The sequence below is a fragment of the Leptonychotes weddellii genome, chromosome 6, assembly GCF_054177405.1.
Source record: "Leptonychotes weddellii isolate Sample4059 chromosome 6, ASM5417740v2, whole genome shotgun sequence".
Lineage (NCBI taxonomy): Eukaryota > Metazoa > Chordata > Mammalia > Carnivora > Phocidae > Leptonychotes > Leptonychotes weddellii.
Window position 1 is genome coordinate 10,913,686 of NC_138374.1, and position 24,625 is coordinate 10,938,310.

The 24,625-nt window shown below is 37.6% G+C and overlaps 1 protein-coding gene and 2 non-coding genes across 3 annotated transcripts in view; all 3 read left to right on the forward strand.

The window, feature by feature from the left end:
• Positions 1-24,625, forward strand: part of EIF3A (eukaryotic translation initiation factor 3 subunit A) — a 30,794-nt gene that overhangs the window by 4,870 nt on the left and 1,299 nt on the right. Inside the window, exons 2-19 of the mRNA XM_081823060.1 lie at positions 2,123-2,313; positions 2,478-2,614; positions 3,007-3,170; positions 4,945-5,144; positions 7,836-8,044; positions 9,789-9,960; positions 11,694-11,798; positions 12,170-12,268; positions 13,601-13,717; positions 13,979-14,164; positions 14,684-15,031; positions 15,461-15,565; positions 15,651-15,764; positions 17,043-17,165; positions 17,864-18,017; positions 18,998-19,182; positions 23,696-23,784; positions 24,427-24,622. Coding sequence (XP_081679186.1) covers positions 2,123-2,313; positions 2,478-2,614; positions 3,007-3,170; positions 4,945-5,144; positions 7,836-8,044; positions 9,789-9,960; positions 11,694-11,798; positions 12,170-12,268; positions 13,601-13,717; positions 13,979-14,164; positions 14,684-15,031; positions 15,461-15,565; positions 15,651-15,764; positions 17,043-17,165; positions 17,864-18,017; positions 18,998-19,182; positions 23,696-23,784; positions 24,427-24,622 — 2,894 coding nt within the window. The remainder of the gene's footprint in view (positions 1-2,122; positions 2,314-2,477; positions 2,615-3,006; positions 3,171-4,944; positions 5,145-7,835; positions 8,045-9,788; positions 9,961-11,693; positions 11,799-12,169; positions 12,269-13,600; positions 13,718-13,978; positions 14,165-14,683; positions 15,032-15,460; positions 15,566-15,650; positions 15,765-17,042; positions 17,166-17,863; positions 18,018-18,997; positions 19,183-23,695; positions 23,785-24,426; positions 24,623-24,625) is intronic.
• On the forward strand, positions 11,904-12,033 carry LOC115941959 (small nucleolar RNA SNORA19). The gene has a single exon (XR_004076612.2). It is a non-coding gene; the product is annotated as a small nucleolar RNA SNORA19 (small nucleolar RNA).
• LOC115941958 (small nucleolar RNA SNORA19) lies at positions 13,137-13,265 on the forward strand. The gene has a single exon (XR_004076611.1). It is a non-coding gene; the product is annotated as a small nucleolar RNA SNORA19 (small nucleolar RNA).

Genomic DNA, 24,625 nt, shown 5'->3' on the forward strand with positions numbered 1-24,625 from the left:
AGTCGCTTAACCAACTGAGCCACCCAGGCGCCCCTGGTGTTAACTCTTAAAAATAATTCTTTGTCGGGCGCCTGGGTGGCTCAGTTGGTTAAGCGACTGCTTTCGGCTCAGGTCATGATCCTGGAGTCCCTGGATCGAGTCCCGCATCGGGCTCCCTGCTCGGCAGGGACCCTGCTTCTCCCTCTGACCCTCCCCCCTCTCATGTGCTCTCTCTGTCTCTCATTCTCTCTGTCTCAAATAAATAAATAAAATCTTAAAAAAAAAAAAAATTCTTTGTTAAAGATTTTTTTCTTAGGAGGAAAGCAATGATTTTTAACAATGGGAGTGTAGTGTTTTAAGACCTTTTTTTAAAATAGTGTAAACTAGTATTTTGGTTCCCCAAATTATTTTTCAGATGTTCAGTGGAAAGATTTTTTTGTGTGTGCAATTCAGCAGTTATTGAATTTTAAGTTGAACATAATCAGATGACTTAGGTTAGATAGCTCCCCTCCCCCATTTACTAAGTTTTGTGCAGAAGAAAAATAAAAGATGAGAAAAAATAGGATAAATTTTAACCTTTGTCAGAAATAATGTGATAGAGGAGTCTTTGCTTTTGACTGGATTTCAAAATGAGCAGTATACATAAAACCTGAGATTGGAGCTGGATTTTGAAATAGTGCCACATGCAGAATGCCTTCAGGTTTAGGTGGTACTAAATTTGTAAGTGTACAATTTTTTTTTGCTATGCATTCTAAAATTTTTTGTCTTTGAAAATAAACTGTATTAAACTTTTTTTAATAAACTTAATTTTAGAAGGTCAAGATTTACAGAATTATTGCAAGTATAGTACAGAGTATTTCCATGTAAACCAAACCTAGTGATATCTTACATCATTTTGGTACATTTGTTACAAGTAATGAGCCAATACTGATACATTGTTTTTTTTTTAAGATTTTATTTATTTGAGAGAGACAGAGAGAGCACGAGTGGGGAGGAGAAGGAGAAGCAGGCTCCGTGCTGAGCAAGATGATCAGGGCCCTGGGATCACGACCTGGGCCAAAGGCAGCAGCTTAACGGACTGAGCCACCCAGGCTCCCCAATACTGATACGTTGTTAATGAAAGTCCATACTTTTTCCAGATTTCCCTAGCTTTCCCTTATGTCCTTTTTTGAACTCCAGGATCCCATCTAGGATACCATATTACATTTAAGTGTCCTGTCTCCTTAGGCACCTCCCCTTGTTATGACAGTTCCTTAGATTTTCCTTGTTGATAACCTTGACAAGTTTTGAGGAGTACTGGTCAAGTATTTTATGGACTGTCCCTCATTTGGGGTTTGTCTTAATATTTTTTTTTCATGTTTAGACTGGAAAAATAAGTGGAGAGATATTCCATAGATTGGAAGACTAAATATTGTTAAATTGTCAGTTCTTCCAAATTTGATCTATAGATTCAGTAAAATTTGAATGAAAATTCCAGTGAGCTAATTTGTAGATATTAAACTAATGCTGAGTTTATATGGAAAGGTAAAAGACTTAGTAAGCCAAATAATACTGAAGAACAAAGTTGGAGCACACTACTTGGTTTGAAGACTAAGTCTATAGTAATCAAGACAGTGAGGTATTAGCAGAAAACTAGATATATTGCAATAGAGGGTGATCAGAATAGAGAACCTAAAAGCAGGCCCACATAAATAGTCAGTTGATCTTAAAGGGAACAGAGTGAATCTAATTGACTGTCTAATTGCCAGTCTAATGATTTTTCTGCCTGGAGTCTTAGCATGAACTAGTAAAAATTTGCTCAGCCAGATCACTGTGACTGAAATTATACTTGACTTTACTGTGTTTGCTGGGGAGAGATTTTTTTTTCCCTCATGATCTCAATTTCTGGAACTTAGAAGGACACATTTGGTACAGTGTAATTGAGTGAAATCCAGTTTTATCTGTAGACCATATTTTGAGATAGTACCAGTTTTTCATTGTTTTAACTCTTGATAGTTTTGGCATGGCTTTAGATGTCGAAAATAAATGTGATCTAAAAAGAGATGGTACTGAGTTCAGAAATTAAAATAACCAATTTAAGGAAGATTGAGATTTCTGTATAGTATACATAACGGATTTTAATTTTCCTGAATTATTTTTCCAGAATTTCTTGAGGTTGGAAAAAAGCAGCCTGCTTTGGATGTGCTTTATGATGTTATGAAAAGTAAGAAACACAGAACATGGCAAAAGATACACGAGCCGATTATGTTGAAATACTTGGAACTTTGCGTGGATCTTCGCAAGAGCCATTTGGCTAAAGAGGGATTATACCAGTATAAGAACATTTGTCAACAGGTATGAAAAGAGCTAGGTTTTATATTTTTAAAAAGTGCTTTTAGTAACTGTCAGATGAGTTTACTTTCCAGAGTTATAATATGCTTTATATCCTAAAATTTGCTCTTAAAATATTTTATGGTTTGCTGAAAAAGTGTTTTAAGGCGTTCTCTCTTTTTGGTTAGGTGAACATCAAATCTCTAGAGGATGTTGTTAGGGCATATTTGAAATTGGCAGAGGAAAAAACTGAAGCTGCTAAAGAAGAATCTCAGCAGATGGTCCTAGACATAGAAGATCTGGATAATATTCAAACTCCTGAGAGGTATGTAGGTTAAATTGCTGATACATTTTCCTCAGTTTTTCTTTACATGTGTCTCCGTCATCCTTGTTTGAGGTATAGATGTTCATTGGAAAGAACGCTTATCTTCAGAATTTTAAATGTATAGTAACAAAACCATGCTATTCAAAATTGGTAAGACTGGGAAATCTTCAGATAGGAGGCAGATACTGATTTAAATGGTTGTAATATGCATTGGGGATTCAAATATTTGAATGCGTGACAGCTTTACAGTGCATCCAAAGTTGTAGGAAGAATTCACACTTTTTTATACTGACCATTGTTGGTTTTGGTTTTTTAATCATATGGCAAAGTAGGAAATCATGTCTAAAATTGCTTTCAACTTTTTTAAATTTTTTTTTTTTTTTTTTTTTAAGTGTTCTCCTAAGTGCTGTAAGTGGTGAAGACACTCAGGATCGTACTGACAGATTACTTTTAACTCCATGGGTTAAATTCCTTTGGGAATCATATAGACAGTGTTTGGACCTTCTTCGAAACAATTCCAGAGTAGAGCGTCTCTACCATGATATTGCCCAACAAGGTAAGATGAAAACTGGATTTGAAAAGTTGACTTTTAGGGAAAGATTTTGCAAAAGATGGACAAGGTTAACCTGTTTTTTCCCACAGTACTTATTTTATAGTTTTTAGCTTTATTGAAAGATGATTGGCATTCATTTAAATATTAAATAAGTGACTATAAGAAATTTGTTTTACTTGTTAGGGTAATTCTATATGAAATCCACTTCACGAATATCTGAAAGACAAAGTCATTTTGGGATTTTCCAGGTGACTAAAAACAAATGGAACTTTTTGCTTTCTGATAAACTTGAGTTCTTCTTTTGACTTCACTACTACATATTCTCAACCATGCCATGGGTTTATGAGGTCTTTTTAAGCTTTGGACTTCTAGGATTCCTTGAAAAATACATAGTTTTATTTTCTTAAACAGTATCACTGAATATAGAACTAAGTCATTTTGATGACTCAGGATCGTCATAAAAAGTATCCGGTTGTTACAGTGTATATACAATTGATGCTTGAACAACTTGGGGGGGCAGTTGTTAGAGGTGCTGACGGACACACCCCTTTGCTTCCACTCCTGCACAGTTGAAAATGCACCTATGACTTGACTACCCAAAACCTTAACTACTAATAGCCTCTTGTTAACCAGAAGCCTTACTGGTAACATAAACAGTTGATTAACACATATTTTGTATGTTATATGTGTTATATTACTGTATTCTTAAAACAGGTAAGCTAGAGAAAAGAAAGTGTTAAAATCATAAGGAAGAGAAAATTTACAGTACTGTATCAAAAAAATTTATACGTTAGTGTACCTATGTAGTTCAAACTCTTGTTTAAGGATTAACTGTACTTTGAATCCTGAACCAAATGAAGTTCATTTTCTTAATCTTGTATCTTTTCCTTACTGTCACTTGCTGTTAATGCAGCTTTTTAACTATATATGAATGGAATATATGTGACTTGAGAGTGGCTTTTGGCTTTCTCTTACTTTGCCTTAATACAACTTTGTATTGCCATTCTTTTCAATATGCGGGACGATTGGCATTTGTTTATTCAAGTTGTGAGTGACTGTAAGAATATTTTATTATGAGCATTAGAACCTGTGTTCAGTTTTGCCTACATGGCTAGCATATGTGAATTTTCATTGAACACAAGTACACTTGGGGCTTTTGATAACTACTGATAATAAATGTTAACTTGAAGTTAAGCTGCATCCCTTTGTTTTGGGCCTGTTGAAATAGAAATCTCTTTTTTAAGAGCAAAGGAATTCTGAAACAATTGTTATATTGCATATATGACAGTAGAAAATTATTTTAATGACAGAGCAAGTAGTTAAAGCATGCATCTATGTACACAGTTGAAATCAGGTTACCATAAGCCCACAGTTAGATAGCAAGGCTCTTTATATTTCAGGCTAGAATTTTTTGTTCTTTTAGGATTTGAAGTGGTAGGTGTTTGATGAGATATTCTTTTTTTTTTTTTTTTTTTTTTTTTTTAAGTGGTAGGTGTTTGAAAGGGGAGTCCCTCCTACACCTTAATTTGAATAGTTTCCCGTTTGTAAACTCTCCTAGAACCCCAGCACCAAATTCTAGTTCTGGGCCAGGACTATGTCCAAAAGATGGTCAGGACACATGATGAAGTGACCAAGGACTTACCATTTCTAAAGACTGATTATAAGTTTGGTAAATCTTGTTAAAATAACTGATTTTAATATTTGAAATAAAAGTAATTCAAATACTTAGTGATGGTGGAAAGTACCTAATATATCTTATAATTAATTACGCCTATAGCTTTCAAATTCTGCCTCCAGTACACTCGTAAGGCTGAATTCCGTAAGCTGTGTGACAATTTGAGAATGCACTTGTCACAAATTCAACGTCACCATAACCAGAGCACAGCAATCAATCTTAATAATCCAGAGAGCCAGTCCATGCATTTGGAAACCAGACTTGTTCAGTTGGACAGTGCTATCAGCATGGAATTATGGCAGGTATGTTATGAACTATTTGCTGTCTTTTGTAGTCATAATAACCCATATTACTTTTTTATTTATTTAATTTTTTTTGGTGAGTAAAGTGATAGAAGTTTATTAAGCAAGGATACAGAAAAAGCTCTCAGGAGTGAGAGGGGTCCCGACCAGTTTGCCTACGTTTTTTTTCTTTAATCAGTATCTTCATCTTGTTATTTATTGGTTAATTTCAATAGATAATTGAGGAATTTAAGATTGTCTAATGGAGAACCAAGAGTTCTGGACAGGCAGTCTCAGGATATTTTGGTTCTAGTTGCCTGCTGTGAAATCTGGGCCAAATCAGGTAATCTCTTTTGGACCCGGTGGCTTTCCATATAAAACAGTTCATCCTCATTGTTGCTCAAACTGTGGTTCAGTGCCTGTCTGTGAACTGTCTACTGATCCAGGATGAAATAATTAAAGAGAATATGCATTTATTAAGGGTGGGGTTGTTTTGTTCTTGGTTGTTTTGTTTTGGTTTGTTTTTGGTAGCAATTTCATGGTAATTTTATGTGTGTTTACTCTGTTTAGGAAAACTGAGCTTGTCTTTCAATTTATTTTCGTAATAATTTTGCTGTATTTCATAAAAATATTGGCGGCAATAGGTTGGAAATTTAAAAAAACAGCTTGTCCCTTTACTGTGATGTGGGAGAAACGCTGCACTAGATTGTCTCCTAGATTTCTTAGTGTTGCTTTGGCTTAGTAAACGTGTGGGGAAGAGCCTTTGGAAATCTCGGTGGTGTTGGGAGACTTGCCAACCACTTAGGCTTTTTTTGTTAAGAATTCCACGAAGGGGGCTCAGTTGGTTAAGTGTCTGCATTAAGCGTCTGCCTTCGGCTCGGGTCATGATCCCAGGGTGCTGGGATCGAGTCCCACATCGGGCTCCCTGCTCAGTGGGAAGTCTACTGTTCTCCCTCCCTCTCTTAAATAAGTAAATAAAATCTTAGAAAAAAAAAAGAGTTCTACAAAGATATTTTCACATGATTTTGTAGTCCTGACTTGAAACTTTCAAAAAATTTTTTTTTTAAAGATTTTATTTATTTATCTGAGAGAGAGAATGAGAGACAGAGCATGAGAGGGAAGAGGGTCAGAGGGAGAAGCAGACCCCCTGCTGAGCGGGGAGCCCGATGTGGGATTTGATCCCGGGACTCCAGGACCATGACCTGAGCCACAACCAACTGAGCCACCCAGGCGCCCAAAACTTTCAAATTTTTGACCAAAAGAAAAATCTACTTGAAATTAAAGAGGAAGAAGATTGGAAGTTTTTTAGCCAATTGAAACTGTGATTTCCTGCTCTTCAAAATATTTTCCTTTCTGTAGGGACACCCTTAAAACACTACCTGATGGGGCGCCTGGGTGGCTCAGTTGGTTAAGCGACTGCCTTCGGCTCGGGTCACGATCCTGGAGTCCCTGGATCGAGTCCCACATCGGGCTCCCTGCTCGGCAGGGAGTCTGCTTCTCCCTCTGACCCTCCTCCCTCTCATGCTCTCTGTCTCTCATTCTCTCTCTCTCAAATAAATAAATAAAATCTTTAAAAAAAACCAAAAAAACCAAAACACTACCTGATGAAATAATGAGGAAAAAGAGGTCCTATAGAAGACAAACATGCTCATTATAGAACAAGTGGATAAATAGAAGAAACTATTCACACGTTATCTTATTACTCAGAAATAACCTCTATATTGTGTTTTATGTCCTTCCAGATTTTTTTCTTACACATTCTTCCAAGTAGTGTGATAATGATGCACTTAAAAAAAACTTTTTTTAAGTCACATTTATTAAAGTGTAATTTACATTTAGCAAAACTCACCCTGAAATTTGAAAAATGCAGTCACCATCATAATCAGGATGTAAAACATTTCTTCAAAACTCCCTTCTGCCACTTTGCAATTAAACCCACCCTGATCCTTAAGAATCCATTGATCTGTTTTCTGTCAAAAGGATCGCATTTAATCATTAAAATGATCTGTTGTGGAAAAATTTGTAAGCAAACAAAACCAAATTTTTAGAAGTTTACTTTGAAACATCTTTAGGACAGTCAAAAGAATGGGATTTAAAAATAACCTTTGCAAATTAAAGCACAGTTGACAAAGTTGTCAAGATAGTTGTAGCTAATCTAGTTATGTCAGGCTTCAGGCAGGGGCTGGTTGGTAGAAAGACTAAATAATAAAATGGAATTTTACAAAATTCTCTGGGGCCGATAGATATTCTTACAGATATTTGGTACCTTCTTAAAATTCACCCTTGCTACTACTGTGAAAGGGACAAAGAAAGTAAAAGCCTCTATTCTATTTATATTAGTTGGCACATGTTCAAATACATCTTACCTACTTTAAAAGCTGCTTTTGAGCACCAGCCCTGAAGCTCATTAGCATCTTGAACTGGACTGAGTGGAGTCGCATGTTGTGGCTGAAAGGGCAATGCATTTTTTTTTTAAAGTGTTCTATCTTAATTTGAAGAAGTTTAAGGATTTAGTATTTTTGTGATCAAGGCAGTTTTCTGAAATAGATACTATAGATGAATAAAAGGAACCACACATAAAGGAATTTTACTTCCTTTTTTTTTAATTCAGTAACAAAATGTTTTAGGTGTCATAAAGAGATTTGGATTAGATTTTTTTGTTTGTTTAGAATGCAGTGACTAATTTATACTAATTTATACTACTAATTTTAGGAAGCATTCAAAGCTGTGGAAGATATTCATGGACTATTCACCTTGTCTAAAAAACCACCTAAACCTCAGTTGATGGCAAATTACTATAATAAAGTCTCAACTGTGTTTTGGAAATCTGGAAATGCTCTTTTTCATGCATCTACACTCCATCGTCTTTACCATTTATCCAGAGAAATGAGAAAGAATCTTACACAAGAAGAGATGCAAAGGTAAGAATGTTACAGTCAAATAATACTGAAATTATGAAATAAATACCTTCTACTAAATGGCATGGTTCCAGGTTAGGGTTTCTGAACCTCTGCACCATTGACATTTGGGGCTGGATAATTTACTGTTGTGGGGGACTGCACTTAGGATGTTTTGCAGCATCCCTAGTACACCCACTGGATGCCGGCAGTAATTCTTCCACTTTTCACTGTCAGAAGCGTCTCCAGACATGGTTGTTCTCTGGTAGTATTCTTGGTCTTCAAGTAACTGTCTTTTGTCTGATAACCAACTCTGCCAAAAACCTGATTGAGAAAATCGAATATTAGGAAAGACAGTGTTATGGTATGAGGTTTCTATCCATATACGGTGTTTAAAATCTAGTCTTAAGACAAACAAGAGAATTAAAGAAATAACTGCTGCCATCAAGTCACTTTTTCCCCTGATTATAAAATATAACTGAGTGTGTGTTTGAATATAGAGAAGGGGTCTATAACCTAGCAGTCTAAAAACCACTTTTATTATTTTTTTTAACAATACATGCAGTGTATTTTCTTTCAATCATGTTCGTTTTTTTTAGTATGTTTCAGTTGGACTCAGGGAGCTCGCAGACCACACTTTTTTTTTTTTTTAAATGTTTTATTTATTTATTCATGAGAGTCAGAGAGAGAGAGAGAGAGAGAGAGGCAGAGGCAGAGGGAGAAGCAGGCTCCCCGCCCAGCAGGGAGCCCGATGCGGGACTCGATCCCAGGACCCTGGGATCATGACCTGAGCCGAAGGCAGACGCTTAACCATCTGAGCCACCCAGGCGCCCCCACACTTTTTTCTCTTACTGGCAGATCATGTTATTTTGGCCTCTAGTAGAATTATGTACACCAAATTGTTTTTCTTCTAGCTTTACAGCAATTATAGGAACCAACTAAATGAATTTTCCTAGTATATTTTCTTTGAAACTCTTAAGGACCATCCATGTTCATTATGTCATTCACTGTCCTTTATGTAATCCATGTCTGAGATTAAAAAAACAAACTTGGGTTCCTTTAAGGTACTTCTGTACTGTCCCTTTAGAAAATGCTGTAATAACAGTATTATAATAATAAACATTAGGCTGTTTAACTCTATGTACATAATTTGCTTAATCTTTACAACAGCCTTCTGACTCAGAAAATTAAGTATCTTGCCTTAGGTTCCAGTCCTGGAAATGGTGAAGCTGAGATTCTAACTCTTGTCCCTTGTGCTCCAGAGCCCACTATCCTTAATGTCCTATAGTGCTCTGAATTCAACCTGACTTTGCTCTTGTGTTCTAAGGAAGCTAAGATTTAGCCCCACCACGAATCCTTCACTCCCCCAACCCCCCAGTCATGTTCACTTATGATCCTTGTAAGTTTTTCCCCTTTATTCATGTCATTTTTTTTCCTTAATTTTTAAAGCTGCCTTAATTGTTTTTCTAAGGAAGCATCGGGTATACAAATGTACCTATTCTACGTTTTAAACCCACAGCCTTTTTCTATAGCTGGCAAATATTGACAGTAAGTGGGTGGGTGAAGTTCGGCTCCTCCCAGGTATTCATTTTTGCACAGTTCATTTCTCTTCATCTCATGTTTTGATGAATAACATATATGAATACAGTCCGCCAGTATGGCGCACATATTCTGTCACTGGCGTATCTTACCAGACAATTAAAGAAGTGGTTTTTTTTTAAATCAGTGACATTTATGAACTTAACAGATTTATAATTTTCTTCTCCAGAATGTCTACCAGAGTCCTTTTGGCCACTCTTTCTATCCCTATTACTCCTGAGCGTACTGATATTGCTCGACTTCTGGATATGGACGGCATTATAGTCGAAAAGCAACGTCGCCTTGCAACACTGCTAGGTCTTCAAGCCCCACCAACACGAATTGGCCTTATTAATGATATGGTTGGTATAAGTTTGAGCATTCTTACAGCTCAGAATAAAAAACTTTATGGTCAGATTTTATAATTCATGCCAGGTGGTTCTGATGGACTAGTTTGAGTCCTCATTGTACCCATAGATACGTGTAGAAATTTATAAGAAGGGTACCGGTTGAAGTCAGGTGAATAGATTAGCTGACTGAGCCTATCTTAGCATATTTCCTCTTTGGACAAGGGATGTTAAATGGAGAATCTAGAATAATTTCTTGATAGGAATAAAATTAGAGCTGGGAGAATTTTATTTGAATGCTTAAACCACAGCTAATTTCAATACAGATATAAGGGCATTTATAAGGGGAAGTATTCAAGAAATGTGGAACATCAGTCAGGCACCCATTTTGTATTGGAGATTGAGTGTTCGTGTGTGGGGATAGGATCTGCGGTTGTTTGCCTCAGTCTTGTGACTAAATAGGTCTGTATGGGAACACACTCCTGTGCTTGCAAGTCTTGCTGTGTCCCTTCAGTTAGTCTCTTGTTAGGTTAGCAGTCCCAACATGGGAAGGATAAAGGTCCACATGCATTAGGTATTCTAGAATGTTTATAGCTAAGGTAAGGTAAGAGTTATGGGCAGTTTTGAGGTTTATGAAATTAGGCCACTTTTTTGTCTCCTTTTAAGAAACGTTATGCAGTGGCACCCTTAGCTGAGTTCTAGTCCCATATAAGAATATAAATCATAAATATAATTGGGTAAATTCTCATAAGGTGGTTTCTAGTCACCACTCCCCACCCCCCCAGTAGCCACTGCCCTGATTTGTAACACCTCATATTAGTTTGCCTGTGTACTTTGTATGAGATTTAAGTTCTATATATATGCAATAATATGTTAAATTCTTTTTCTTACCATTATATTTGTGAGATTTATTTACATGTTGAATGTAGCTGTTTTTTCTTCGATCATTTCTGTACAAGAACATCTTATTGGGGCGCCTCGGTGGCTCAGTCATTAAGCATCTGCCTTTGGCTCAGGTCATGATCTTAGGGTCCTGGGATCCAGCCCCACATCTGGCTCCCTGCTCAGCAGGAAGCCTGCTTCTCCCTCTGCCCCTCCCCCTGCTCATATTTTCTCTCTCTCTCAAATAAATAATCAGTCTTAAAAAAAATCTTATATGTACTGTAGTGTTGCTGTGGTGATTTTTGTGTGATAGTTACTTGTAAGCTGTGGTATTTTATTTATTACTGGTAATAAATTAGCTTGTATACATGAGTTGTCTTTGTTTTTTTCTTTTTTTTTCTTTTTAAGATTTTATTTATTTATTTGAGAGAGAGAGAGAGCATGAGAGGAGAGAGGGTCAGAGGGAGAAGCAGACTCCCTGCTGAGCTGGGAGCCCGATGTGGGACTGGATCCTGGGACTCCCGGATCATGACCTGGGCTGAAAGCAGTCGGCTAATCAACTGAGTCACCCAGGCGCCCTACATGAGTTGTCTTTGTAAATATCATTGATCATGTTGAGTTAGAGTTTTTATATCCTTATTAAGCTCTTGGGGGACTTTGCACTGTAGGTACATGCATAATTTGGGGTTAGAGACCCAAACATAGTTTTCCTTTGAATTCCTCTGATGAATTTAAGGAGAGTTGAGGCCAGTTTTTCAGACGTTTTCCAGATTTCCAATCCCCTATTTTTCTTACTTATACTCAGTTCACTTGGAAATCTAGTTGGAAAATTTCCTTCAGCAAATTAAACTTTCTGTTTATTGTAGGTTAGATTCAACGTACTACAGTATGTTGTCCCTGAAGTGAAAGACCTTTACAATTGGCTGGAAGTAGAATTTAACCCACTAAAACTCTGTGAGAGAGTCACAAAGGTAAGACTTTGTTTTTTAGTTTTGGTTATACTACCATATAGCTGGCCATTTTGCTATTTCATATTTATATTGAGGGAGAAGTATTGTCCTATATGTTTGAATTCAGTGCACATTTCATTATCTTTTTTTCTTTACATCAAGAAAAAAGATATTTCTGATGTGCTAAATAAACCTTTGGAGGTAAATTAGCAGCATGACTAATTTAGCCATTGCTGTCAGTCACCTTCAGACAAGCCTCCGTATAGCTTTGTATTTGTGTATTTCCCTGCACTGTGTGATGTTTTTATATGTTTAAATTTAGAAAAGTTTCACAAATGTTTAAATGTTACTTAGAAAGTATAATTATTTTTTTAACATACTGGATTGTGCAGGTTCTGAATTGGGTTCGGGACCAACCTGAAAAGGAACCAGAGTTGCAGCAGTATGTTCCACAGCTGCAAAACAATACCATACTCCGTCTTCTGCAGCAGGTATTTCTCCCCTTGATTGTTTTTATCACAACATGAAAAAATTTTGGAATCACTAGGGAGTGAACCCTTCACCAAACTCTATCCTTACCAAATTAGTCTTACTATTTATTTGATTTGAAAAACAGTTATTTTATGTAATTTGTAATTGCTTTTTTCTCCTTTATTGAACACCATCTTTGTACATTATTCCTCATTAACATAATGCAAATCTATTTTACTCCTTTTAATACCTTTGTGGTGTTACATTGTCTAAAGGGTACTGTGATTCATTTATTCAGACTCTTTTGATGGAAGTGTATTACTAGGGGTTTTTTTGCTATTAGAAAATGTTGCAGCAGTGAACATTTCCATACATGTATCTTTGCATACTTCTGTGGCTTTCTGTCATCTAGGAAGTGAAATTAGTCACAGGGCTTACACATTTAAAGCTTTAATAGCTCTTCAAGATTCAGTTAATGAACCCTCCTACCAGTAGTGACTGGGAAAGCCTTTTCTCTTACAATAGTTATTGTTAGTCTTTTAACATATTTTAGTCTGACTTCTGTAAGTTTGAAGATTATAGTTTAGGGGCGCCTGGGTGGCTCAGTTGGTTAAGCGACTGCCTTTGGCTCAGGTCATGATCCTGGAGTCCCTGGATCGAGTCCCGCATCGGGCTCCCTGCTCGGCAGGGAGTCTGCTTCTCCCTCTGACCCTCCCAGCCCTACCCCCTCTCATGTGCTCTCTCTCTCAGTCTCTCTCTCTCAAATAAATAAATAAAAATCTTTAAAAAAAAAAGATTATAGTTTATAATGACTTCAGTGTTCCTGTTTTGTCTTCCATTTGTTTCATTGGGAGGGGGCTTTTCTGATAATGTTGACTTGCAGTATTTGTGCACATTTCATTGGCCTGCTTCTCTTGTATATGTGAGCAGTGTTATTTCTTATGTGCTATACAAATAGTTGAAGGTTAATTAGCAGTATAACTAAATAGTAATGCTGCCAGTCTCCTTCAGACAAATAAGTTTATTGAAAGCGTTCAGATCAGTTAGGTAAGTAGCAGGTCTTTATCTACAAATATGTGGCCATTCAGGGCTTTTTGTTTTATAGAACTAGGATTTGAAAGGCTTATGCTTCTGAGGAATGGTATAATGTGATGGTTCAAAGCATAGCATTTGGGGTTGATAGCCTTGAATTGGAATTCCAGATTCAGCAATGTAGTGTTGACACTCTGAGCTTCAGTTTCTTTTCTCTGAGAAATGGACATAATTTCTACTTCTCATACTTGTGTAAGACTGCACAAAAAAATGCTGAATAAATGATAGCTGTTGTTACTAACCTTGTGTTTCTTATGCAGGTGGCACAAATTTATCAGAGCATTGAGTTTTCTCGTTTGACTTCTCTGGTTCCTTTTGTTGATGCTTTCCAACTGGAACGGGCTATTGTAGATGCAGCGAGGCACTGTGACCTGCAGGTATGTGCCAGAAGGGACACTGAGGTGGAAGGCCTTTAAGAACTAAAAAACACATATTATGTCCTTTGTTGCTCAGCTTTTGGTTTAGTGGCACCATTTTAAAGTTGTACTGATTGAATCTTCTGGTTTTTGTATTTAACATTCTTAGTTTTTTTCCCCTCATAATCAGTTGAAATTTTTTATCAAAAGTCATACATTCCTAGAGTGATTTCATGTTTATGTATAGATATAATTACTGATGATATTACTTAATTCTCAAAGGTTCGTATTGACCACACTTCTCGGACACTTAGTTTTGGATCTGATTTGAATTATGCCACTCGAGAAGATGCTCCAATTGGTCCTCATTTGCAAAGCATGCCTTCAGAACAGATAAGAAATCAGCTGACAGCCATGTCCTCAGTACTTGCAAAGGCACTTGAAGTCATTAAGCCAGCTCATATATTGGTATGTATCTTTAGGGGAAAATGACCTACGGAATTTTTGAGGGGCCCTTATTCTATGTCTTGCACAAAAAGGTTTGAGACGAGTCTGATAAAATGGGCTTATTATATAATTCCTATTTAGTTGTATTTGCTAGTTTTGGTATTATACCTACTACACATATGACGCCCCGCCCCCCCAATCCCCTTTAGGGAGTATTATGCTTGGGTTTTTCCTTTCTGCTTAAGTTCTTTTCTTGTTTGTGTGCTCTGATGGCATTTCCCCTTGGCTTGCACACTTAAGTAGATTTGGTGCAGAGAAAATTTGACCTAGGAAATAAAGGTTCTTTAGCTATGTCACTCCTACTAATAGAAGACTGTATAGGTCATAGTATTTGGTGCTGGGAACTAGTAGCTCGAATAACATCATCTCCTGTTCCTAAATGCCGACACATGGGTAATACATCAGGATTATTTAGTAATTATTTGATGCCTAATATGGTGTGTCACAAAAGAATTTTTTAAAATGCATTTGTCTTTGAAGCAAGAGAAAGAAGAACAGCATCAGTTGGCTGTTACTGCATACCTTAAAAATTCACGAAAAGAGCATCAGCGTATCCTGGCTCGCCGTCAGACAATTGAGGAAAGGAAAGAGCGCCTTGAGAGTCTGAATATTCAGCGTGAGAAAGAAGAATTGGAGCAGAGGGAAGCTGAGCTCCAGAAAGTACGGAAGGCTGAAGAAGAGAGGCTGCGACAGGAGGCAAAGGAGAGGGAGAAGGAGCGCATCCTACAGGAACATGAACAAATTAAAAAGAAAACTGTCCGTGAGCGTTTGGAGCAGATCAAGAAAACAGAACTGGGTGCCAAAGCATTCAAAGATATTGATATTGAAGTATGTAGCACATTCCTTCTTAACAACTTTAATCTGAATCTCAGAAGCATGGTCTTTTACCGTTTATGGATTACTTTGGGTTGTCTGGTTATTTTCACTCCCTTTGGTACAGCTGATTCATTAACTGTAATCTATGAAGTAAACATTTGTTTTTAATGGCTCCGCAGTTTTTAACCGTTGTTAAAATGGAGTTGGGTACATGCAGTTTAGAGGAATGAGAAGTAGATGTTAAGGTCATGTTGTTTTCCCTACATGGAAGTGGAAATACGGCTATTGTAAAGCATTTTTACGTTGCCTTAAGTTTACCAATTGTGAGCATTTACTCATTGTGTAGAAAGTAATTTAGGTTTTGATTTTAGAAAAATCACATTTCCATACACATTTCTCTTATATTCTTACTAGTGATTGTGCATTTGTAATACTTCTCAGGATCTTGAAGAATTGGATCCGGATTTCATCATGGCTAAACAGGTTGAACAACTGGAGAAAGAAAAGAAGGAACTTCAGGAACGCCTGAAGAATCAAGAAAAGAAGGTAGATGAAAGAACTGGTTGGTAAACTTTTATCATGCCAGGTTAACAAATTTTTTTTAAACTACATTTGTTTTCATGTCATTCAGATTGACTATTTTGAAAGAGCTAAACGCCTGGAGGAAATCCCGTTGATAAAGAGTGCTTATGAAGAACAGAGGATTAAAGACATGGATCTGTGGGAACAACAGGAAGAAGAAAGAGTAAGGTTTTTGTTTAACTGTAACATTTGTAGACTGTAAACTATAATTGCATCCTCTGCCAATAATTGGGCCATGGTTTCAAAACTGATTATTTTGTGTTCCTTTGCCAGGAATGGTGCTTTAATGGCTGTGTACCAACAGATTGGTGGGCAGATAGAAATTTTCACAATAGAGATTAAAAAATGAAACTTGTAAAATACAAAGGGCAGCTGAAAAGTTCACTAAAAAAAAGAAACAACCCAGCTTTATGGGGATATAATTCACATGCCATACAGTTCTCCCATTTAAACTGTATAGTTCATGGTTTTTAGTATATTTACAGAATTGCACAGCCATTTAATTTTAAGATGTACCCCAAAAGAAGCTCCATACCCATTGGTAGTCATTCCCCGTTTCCTCCCCCACCACTTTGGCCTCCTACGATCAGCAATCTCCTTTGTCTTTGTAGATTTGCCAATTTTTTAGACTTTTTATATAAATAGAGCCACACAATACATGGTCTTTGTGACTAGGCAGTTGCTTCTGTAGTTTTGTTAGTATATATTATATTTACCTAATTATTCAAAAGCAAGGTTTGCAAATGCGTGTAGTGGCCAGATTTGTGATTAAAAACTAGTGGCTCTCTCTGGTTAAAAATAAAAAGTAACTACAGATAGCACATCTGTGGGGACTGGTGTGGGGAATGCAGCCTCTTGGTTGCATTGGAGTGTTGTCATTCTGGGCTTCGTTTGCCAGTTCCTCCCATTTTTTCAGAAGTTAGAATTTTTGTGGTAATATGTAAAATTAGGGAACCAAGAGTGTAGACCAAATAAAGTACTTGAGATGATCTGCTGTAGTCTTTGCCCTGAAGCCTTCCTTTTTCCCTTGGAGTGCAAAGGGAAAAGCCTCCTTAAACCAGTAGTGCACGCTACTTTAGCCTCCAGTTTTCTTTAAGGGAGAAAATATCTTACCGTTAAACCATAGTGCTTATTGCTTCTGAGGTATTTTATTTTACTGTATACGTTACAGTTTTTCTTTTATAAAAATTTGTAGTACTTTTGGGCCTAAATAAAAAGTTTCTTATAGATGCCCCTCAGGACTCCTTTATCCATCTTCTGTCCCCGATTGCCTTTCTAGGAACATGTGGGCATAGATGATAGTAAGTCTTCCATGTTTATGGCAAGATGGAAAGGGCAGAGGAGCTGCTTGTCACTCTTCAAGAATATCTGTCAGGAATTAAGAGTTAATTAATCAGATAATGAATCCTTTGAAATTTAACTTCATATTATGTATTTGCAGATTACTACCATGCAACTAGAACGCGAAAAGGCTCTTGAACATAAGAATCGAATGTCACGAATGCTTGAAGACAGAGATTTATTTGTAATGCGACTCAAGGCTGCACGACAGTCTGTTTATGAGGTGAAGTTACTGATTTCACGGAAACATTTATTCATGAGCTTTTTAGTTTTGCCTTAAGGTTCTTCTTTAACACAGTGGTATATTCTGTCTTGACCCTTTGTAATGATCATTCGAGTAATATTTCAGTAGAAACGTTCTTGAAAACATAGGCTATTAATCAGTCAGCCACGCTATAAACAAATTTTTCTGAAGGTGAAAGTGGACTGCATCAGATTTACTTTTGTTACAAGCTTTTGTTTACTGTTTGATTTAGAAAGGTCAAAGTGTCTTGCTCTTAAATTCTAATTTAATCCTTCGATTTGTTTTATATAGCAAACCCACTAGGTGTAGAAAATAGCTGTCAACAAATTAAAATGTAAAAAATTTTACATGAAAAAACTCCACAGTCATTTGGAAATTTTTAAAGATTTTATTTATTTATGGAGGTGGGGGGTAGAGAGAATCTCAGGCAGGCTCCACACCCAGTGCAGAGCCTGACATGGGGCTCAATCTCGACCTTGAGATCATGACCTGAGTTGAAACCAAGAGTCAAATTCCCAACGGACTGAGCCACCAGGCACCCCCATTTGGAAGTTTTTGTACTTGAAAGCTGCTTCTGTGGTTTCAAGAAATTTGCAGCACTCTGGTAAACTTCAAATTTAATTAGTCCATAGCTCTTCAAAATTTTTGATTTGTTTTGTTATACATTCTGTTAATAGGAAAAGCTTAAACAGTTTGAGGAGCGATTAGCAGAAGAAAGGCATAATCGCTTGGAAGAACGTAAAAGGCAACGTAAAGAAGAACGCAGAATAACCTACCATAGAGAAAAAGAAGAGGAGGAACAGAGGAGGGCGGAAGAACAAATGCTAAAAGGTATCTATAGACCAAGATTGGAGGTAGTATAAGGCAAGGTTGATATTCACTTTATAGCAGTCATATTCAGGGCACCTGGGTGGCTCAGTCGGTTAAGCATCTCACTTCAGCTCAGGTCATGATCACAGGGTCCTGGGATCAAGTCTCACATCCAGCTCCCTGCTCAGTGGGGAGTCTCCTTCTCCCTTTACCTCTGCTCCTCCCCCTGCTCATGCTCACTGTCTCTGTCTCTGTCAGATAAATAAATAGAATCTTTAAAAAAAAATTTAAATATAGCAGTCATATTCAGAAAATACAGGAACAAGGAACCAGGATCATTGGCTTCTTTTTTTTAAAGATTTTATTCATTTGTGAGAGAGAGAGAGAGCGTGTTCACAAGCAGGGGAAGCAGCAGAGGGAGAGGGAAGCAGGCTCCCCGCTGAGCAGGGAGCCCGATGCGATGATGCGATGACATGAGCTGAAGGCAGACGCTTAACCGACTGGGAGCCACCCAGGCGTTCTGGATCATTGGCTTCTTAACTGCAACTAACTAGAACTTAGTTTTTAGTTGCCTGAAGTTTGTTATAGGTGAGGATGTTATTTCCTCTACCAGCTTATTTCCATATTTTTGGTGTTTCTTAAAAAATAGTATCACTTCTTGATTTTTATCACTGTATTTTATGTAATAGTAATATTTATTGAGAAACAGTGCCAGATGAAGTCTGTCAAATGATTCTTTATCTGGAAATCGCAGATGTTCAGGAGTTGGGGAGGGATTCAGGTATCTTCTTATCATTACAAAACTATTCATGTTGAGTGGCATAATACTTGTTTTACTTGAATATCTTCTGCCCCTTAGCTGATATAAACTACTTAAAATATAAAAAAAAATTTTCCTTCTACTTTATGCTGCCTGTTCAATACCAGCAAACTAGACCTAGCAAGAGCGGAAAGACGCAGGTAGAGGCATGCATACTTTATAACTCTAATTTGTTATACAGAGCGTGAAGAGAGAGAGCGTGCCGAACGGGCCAAACGCGAGGAAGAGCTACGAGAGTATCAGGAGAGGGTCAAGAAATTAGAAGAAGTAGAAAGGAAAAAACGCCAAAGAGAGCTGGAAATTGAAGAAAGGGAACGGCGCAGAGAGGAAGAGAGAAGGCTTGGTGATGATCCACTTTCTAGAAAGGTGAGTATAGGAGTTACTCTGTTTTTATGCGATGTGTTTGTCACCCAGTTCTCTTGCATGATCCATATACCTCTGCACATGTCAGTGTCTGGGCTTGGTGTTTTAAATTGGTTGCATTTATCTCTCTTAAAGTCTTCCCAAATATAGGTTCCTAAGGGGGGAAAATTAGACTTACCTTAGCAGAGCTGGGATTTTAGGCTTCTTTTTAGAAATCTTCTCTATAAGAATGAAGTCTCAGTCTTCTAAGACTTCAGTATTTGACAAAAGAACATTCTTTAGTATATGGAAGAAGGACTGTTCTATTTTCCTTAAAGGGGGTTACTGTGAGTTCAGAGGATGATGTGAGTTGTCTAACTTCTTAGTACTCAAAGATGGGTCTGGTGGACCAGCAATGAATATTGACCATCTCTTGGGAGCTTGCTAGAAATGCAGAATCTCAGGCCCAATGTCAGACCTGAATTAGAATCTGCATTTTAACAATACTCCCATGGGGTGCCTGGGTGGCTCAGATGGTTAAACGTCTGCCTTCGGCTCAGGTCATGATCCCAGGGTCCTGGGATCGAGTCCTGCATGGGGCTCCCTGCTCAGCAGGGAGCCTGCTTCTCCCTCTGCCTCTCTCTGTCTGTCTCTTATGAATAAATAAAATCTTAAAAAAAAAAAAATACTCCTATGATTCAAATGCTGCTCTGAATATTTATTTATTTATTTATTTATTTAAAGATTTTATTTATTTATTTGAGAGAGAGAATGAGACAGCATGAGAGAGGGGAGGGTCAGAGGGAGAAGCAGACTCCCCACTGAGCAGGGAGCCCGATGCGGGACTCGATCCCGGGACTCCAGGATCATGACCTGAGCCGAAGGCAGCCGCTTAACCGACTGAGCCACCCAGGCGCCCCTGAATATTTATTTTTAATTAATATGCACACATGTCCAAAACTGACCTGTGTTTCCTCCTCTATCTTGTGTCTCTGATTATCTTGTGTCTCTAACTCCTGCTTCTGATTGGTGACACCGTTAACCCACTTAATCATGGAGTTTTGAATCTACCCCTTCCTCTCCTTTCTGTTCCTACATTACTGCCTTAATTCAGAATTTCCTTTTGCCTGTATTATTTACTGGTCTCCTTACTATTTTCTCTGATTATAATCTTCCCCAGCTTTAGACCTTCTCTACATTGTGGTCTGCTTGATTTTTTTTTTTTCCCCTGTAACGCATATTTGATCGTTGTACCTGCTCTTGTGTTTCTCATCTTCCTTTTGGTTGGTACTCAGTACTTCTAGCCAAAGGTAAAACCTGCCTTAGCAGTCCAGGCTTTTCTAGTTTGCTGCTTTCCATCAACTTCATCTGTCACCATTTTCCTCTTAGTCACCTATATACTCTATCCCTTCCAAGCTAGTTTGATGCCTTACCATGTTTCTGTGACATTATCTACATGTTCTTTGTTTTCCCTTGGATGTGCCCATGTTCCCCCTTAAACAAGATACTTATTTTTTAAGTTAAGAGGTGAGTAGCGGGAGGATTTCTTGCCTGCCTTTCTCCATTCCTTTCTGTCACACTGGTGTCAATTCTCTTTACTGGAGGACCTGCTATTCTTTGATTTCTTTTTAAGATGTATATGGATAGATTTTTGGTTTTGTTATTCTTGTTGCTAATTTTTATTTTTACTTCTTCAATATTAGTGAACGTGGCCTATATGATTGTTTTAAAAAATAAAAAATAAATTTGAGAGAGTGTGCGCACCCTGGCTGGTGGGGGAAGGGGCATAAGGGGAGGGAGAGGGACAGGCTGATTCCCTGCTGAGCCCCATGTGGCTTGATTTAACCCTGGGATCATGACCTGAGCTGAAACCAAGTGTAGATGCTTAACCGACTGAGCCACCCAAGCGCCCCTGGTTTGTATGATTTCTAATTTTTTGGAATTCAGTACATTCTCCCCTTGTGTCCTAAAACATGTGTTACGTGTATTCTTTTTCTGTTGGGCACAAATTTCTCTGTGTATGTATGGAATCAGAAGTGTTGTGTTATTTTAATTTATTACATTCTGTTAATTTATGGGAGCTTCATATTCTGAAGAAAGGGAGGTAACTTGCTGTGATTATGGGTTTCTGTTTTTTTAATTTAGTTTTTGCAAATGTCTATTCATCCTTTCGTTCATTTTCAGCCTTTTGTTTCTGTTTTGTGCCTCCCTCTTCCTCCCTTCCCTTTCAGTTGGAGAATCTTTAGATTTATATATTCACATTTAACATGGTAATGACTGTATTTGGTTTTATTCTTAACATTTAGTTTAGAGCTTTTTATTTACTTCCATGTCCTTGCTACCTTTTCCTTTAAGCCAAATTTAAGAACTTTTCTCAGTTCATTTTTTTTTGTATTCTTCTAGTGATTACCATCCATTTTTTTCTTAAAATTTATCTAAACTTCACAGACTGTATATTTTAAGAACTGTCTTCTCTGAACAAAAAATTCTGAGCATGCCATTAGTTTTGTTTCATTGGGATAAGTGGAGCATTTTTACTTCCAGCTCATGAAAACATGTTCTCTATTCAGGACTCCCTTAACAGTTGTACAACCATATTGGCAAACACTGTTTAGTTTCAAATATGTTTATACTGTGTCACCTCTTCTCCTTTGCAGATACATTTTTGTTGGTTTTGTATATCCTTTCAGGTTTTTTTTTTCCAGGCTGTCTTTGTGTATGTCTCAAAAGAGGTTTTGTTTTTTTCTCACAGTTGAAAAATTGTGTGATGATTTTGTCCCTTCAAAATCCTCCCTTGGAAGTTTCGAGACAGTGCTTACTGTCCTAGTACACAGGGGATGGGAGGGGATCTTGATAAAAGTCTTGGTCTTGTTACTTCTGTAGATACTCTGTTTTATTCCTTGGGAACTTTCAGAATTTTCTCTATCCTTGGGGTAAAGGGAGTGTAAAGATTTTACTGAGACTGTGCCTAGTCCCCTAAGTGTATATAGTCTTTATCATTAACCCTTTTTGGGCACTTGTGCCTTTTTAGTCAGAGGATGCGATCTGTTTACCTTAGAGAAGATTAAATTTCTTTAGCTGATGGAAATTTTTTCTCCTGTTGTCTATATTTGCCTTTAAAAGTCCTATTCTTTCTCTTTTAATGTTTCACTCTTTTCATCACTTTATCCTTTTGTAGCTGGTTCCTTGAGATTCCTGTTCAGTTTATATGTTTATTAGCAGAGCCTGTTCTGTTTGATCTATCATTTGAGTTAAAAATTTTTGGCAATCATAGTATTACTTTTTTTTTTTTTTTAATTTTACTTATTTGTCATGGGGGGGGGAAGCACACAAGCAGGGGGAGTGGCAGGCAGGGGAAGAAGCAGGCTCTCTGCTAAGCAAAGAGCCAGTGTGAGGCTCCATCCCAGGACCCTGGGATCATGACCTGAGCCGAAAGCAGACGCTTAACTGACTGAGCCACCCATGTGTCCCTCATGTTACTTTTTAGAATTCTTTTTGTTTAACAGCTATCATAGCCATCCCTAAAAATCTCTTTTGAGGTGCTAGTTCTATGAAAACCTCTAATAACTTGAATTCTTTGTTCAGAGTTTAATTTGTAGGGTGAGTGTGAAGAGTGGGAGGAACTTGGTCCCTCCATTGTAGTGACCATAAGTTTCATTGACATTTGTGTTCCTTTCTCTCCCACGGTGTCCACTTGGGAAAGTCTCTTAGAACAACCTCCACCACAAGAGTCAGAGTCAGTTATGATGGCAGATGACTTACCATCTGGCTGTTACCCTTCACTGCTTCTTAACGCTAGTTGTTATTAGAGGGTTTTGTTTCCAAAACACTTCTAAAGTTTAAATGAAGATCCTCTTACTCATCTACTTGGGATTGTTAACTTTGTTAGATTTTTATCTTTCTCCTTCCACCCCTGCCCTAAGTCTTGTTTCGTATTTTCCACAGTATTCTTAATTGCTGATTGTGGCCTCAGGTTATGTTTGTCGAGCAGTCAAGCTGTGTCAGAGGTGTTGGTGATTAACGTTGTGTGCACTGCTCTCTGCAAAGGCTGTACTACGTTTACATTTCTGCTTGCAGGGTGTTTATCTCCCCACACCCTTTCCATAATTTTTAATGACAACATAGTATTTTGAAGAGGGAAGTAACTGTTAATTGAGCCACCCCCCATTTGACATTTCATTTGTTCCACCTCTGTTTAGTAGGCACTGCGATGTACGTTTAGGGCACTGAGCTGTTTTCACATAATCTCAAAAGGAAAATCTGAAGTCAAAGGAGATCTGTAGATATTTTAGTAATTCTGGGGGGGGGGTCCCAGATTACTTTCAGGTGGTATTTTATTTATACAGCCACTCGATACATGAGAATGCCAGTTTCACTGTACTGTCACTCTGACTTAAGGCTAAAAAAGAAACAACTTTAAAACTTGTTTATATTTAAGGACTTTAGATTGATGTAAAGTGCAAAGACATTTGGTAACAACCAGTAATTGTAGTAAGTGTTGCCATGTAGTGCCTCACATTAACTTTGGTGAATGTAGGACTCTCGCTGGGGAGACAGAGATTCAGAAGGCACCTGGAGGAAAGGACCCGAAGTAGATTCCGAATGGAGAAGAGGCCCACCAGAGAAGTAAGTAGAGTCAAGGACAATAGTGTTGATTAGTCATAGGCCCTACATAATACCTTATAGCAGGTTTTAAGTTTGGTTTATTTTGTGGAGGTGTGGAAAGGAGAATCGTGAAGAACTGTATGCATGTCTGTTACAGAAATGTTTTTCATAGTTTACTTCAACAGTGCTGTAATTACTGACTTTCTAAATATTTTGACATACATGCTTCAGATTTTTTTGTTCCCTAACTGAATACTATTAAGATTACAGTAAGAATGAACAGTTCTAGAACATATTTTCCTTTTCCTTTAAATTTATTAAGTAGATTTGAACCATCCTTTAAAAATGCCTGCTCATGATAGGCAAGATTGTTGGTCATAAGTCCTATACAGAAATTGAATTTTGAAAGGTCATAGTAATAGATTTAGAAATTGGATGCTTCTTATAAAGTGCAATTAGACACCTTTTTAAGGTAGTTGCTTTATTTGTTGATGTAAAATTTTATATTGTGTTATTTTTTATTAGGAGCACATATTCTTTCAGGACTAGGAATAATGAATTTAGGCTGCAGTGGTTTTTAAAAGGGAGTGAAATAATTCCCCAAAAGATCATGTGCTTTTCAGAAAATGGACTCTTAAAGATGTTTGGCTTGTTGCTCTCTAGGGAGTGGAGACGTGGAGAGGGGCGGGATGAGGAAAGGCCTCATAGAAGAGAGGAAGATCGACCAAGGCGTTTGGGCGATGAGGAAGAGAGAGAGTCTTCTCTTAGACCAGATGATGATCGCATTCCCCGGCGTGGCATGGATGATGACAGAGGTCCTAGACGTGGTCTTGATGAAGACCGGTTCTCTCGCCGTGGGGCA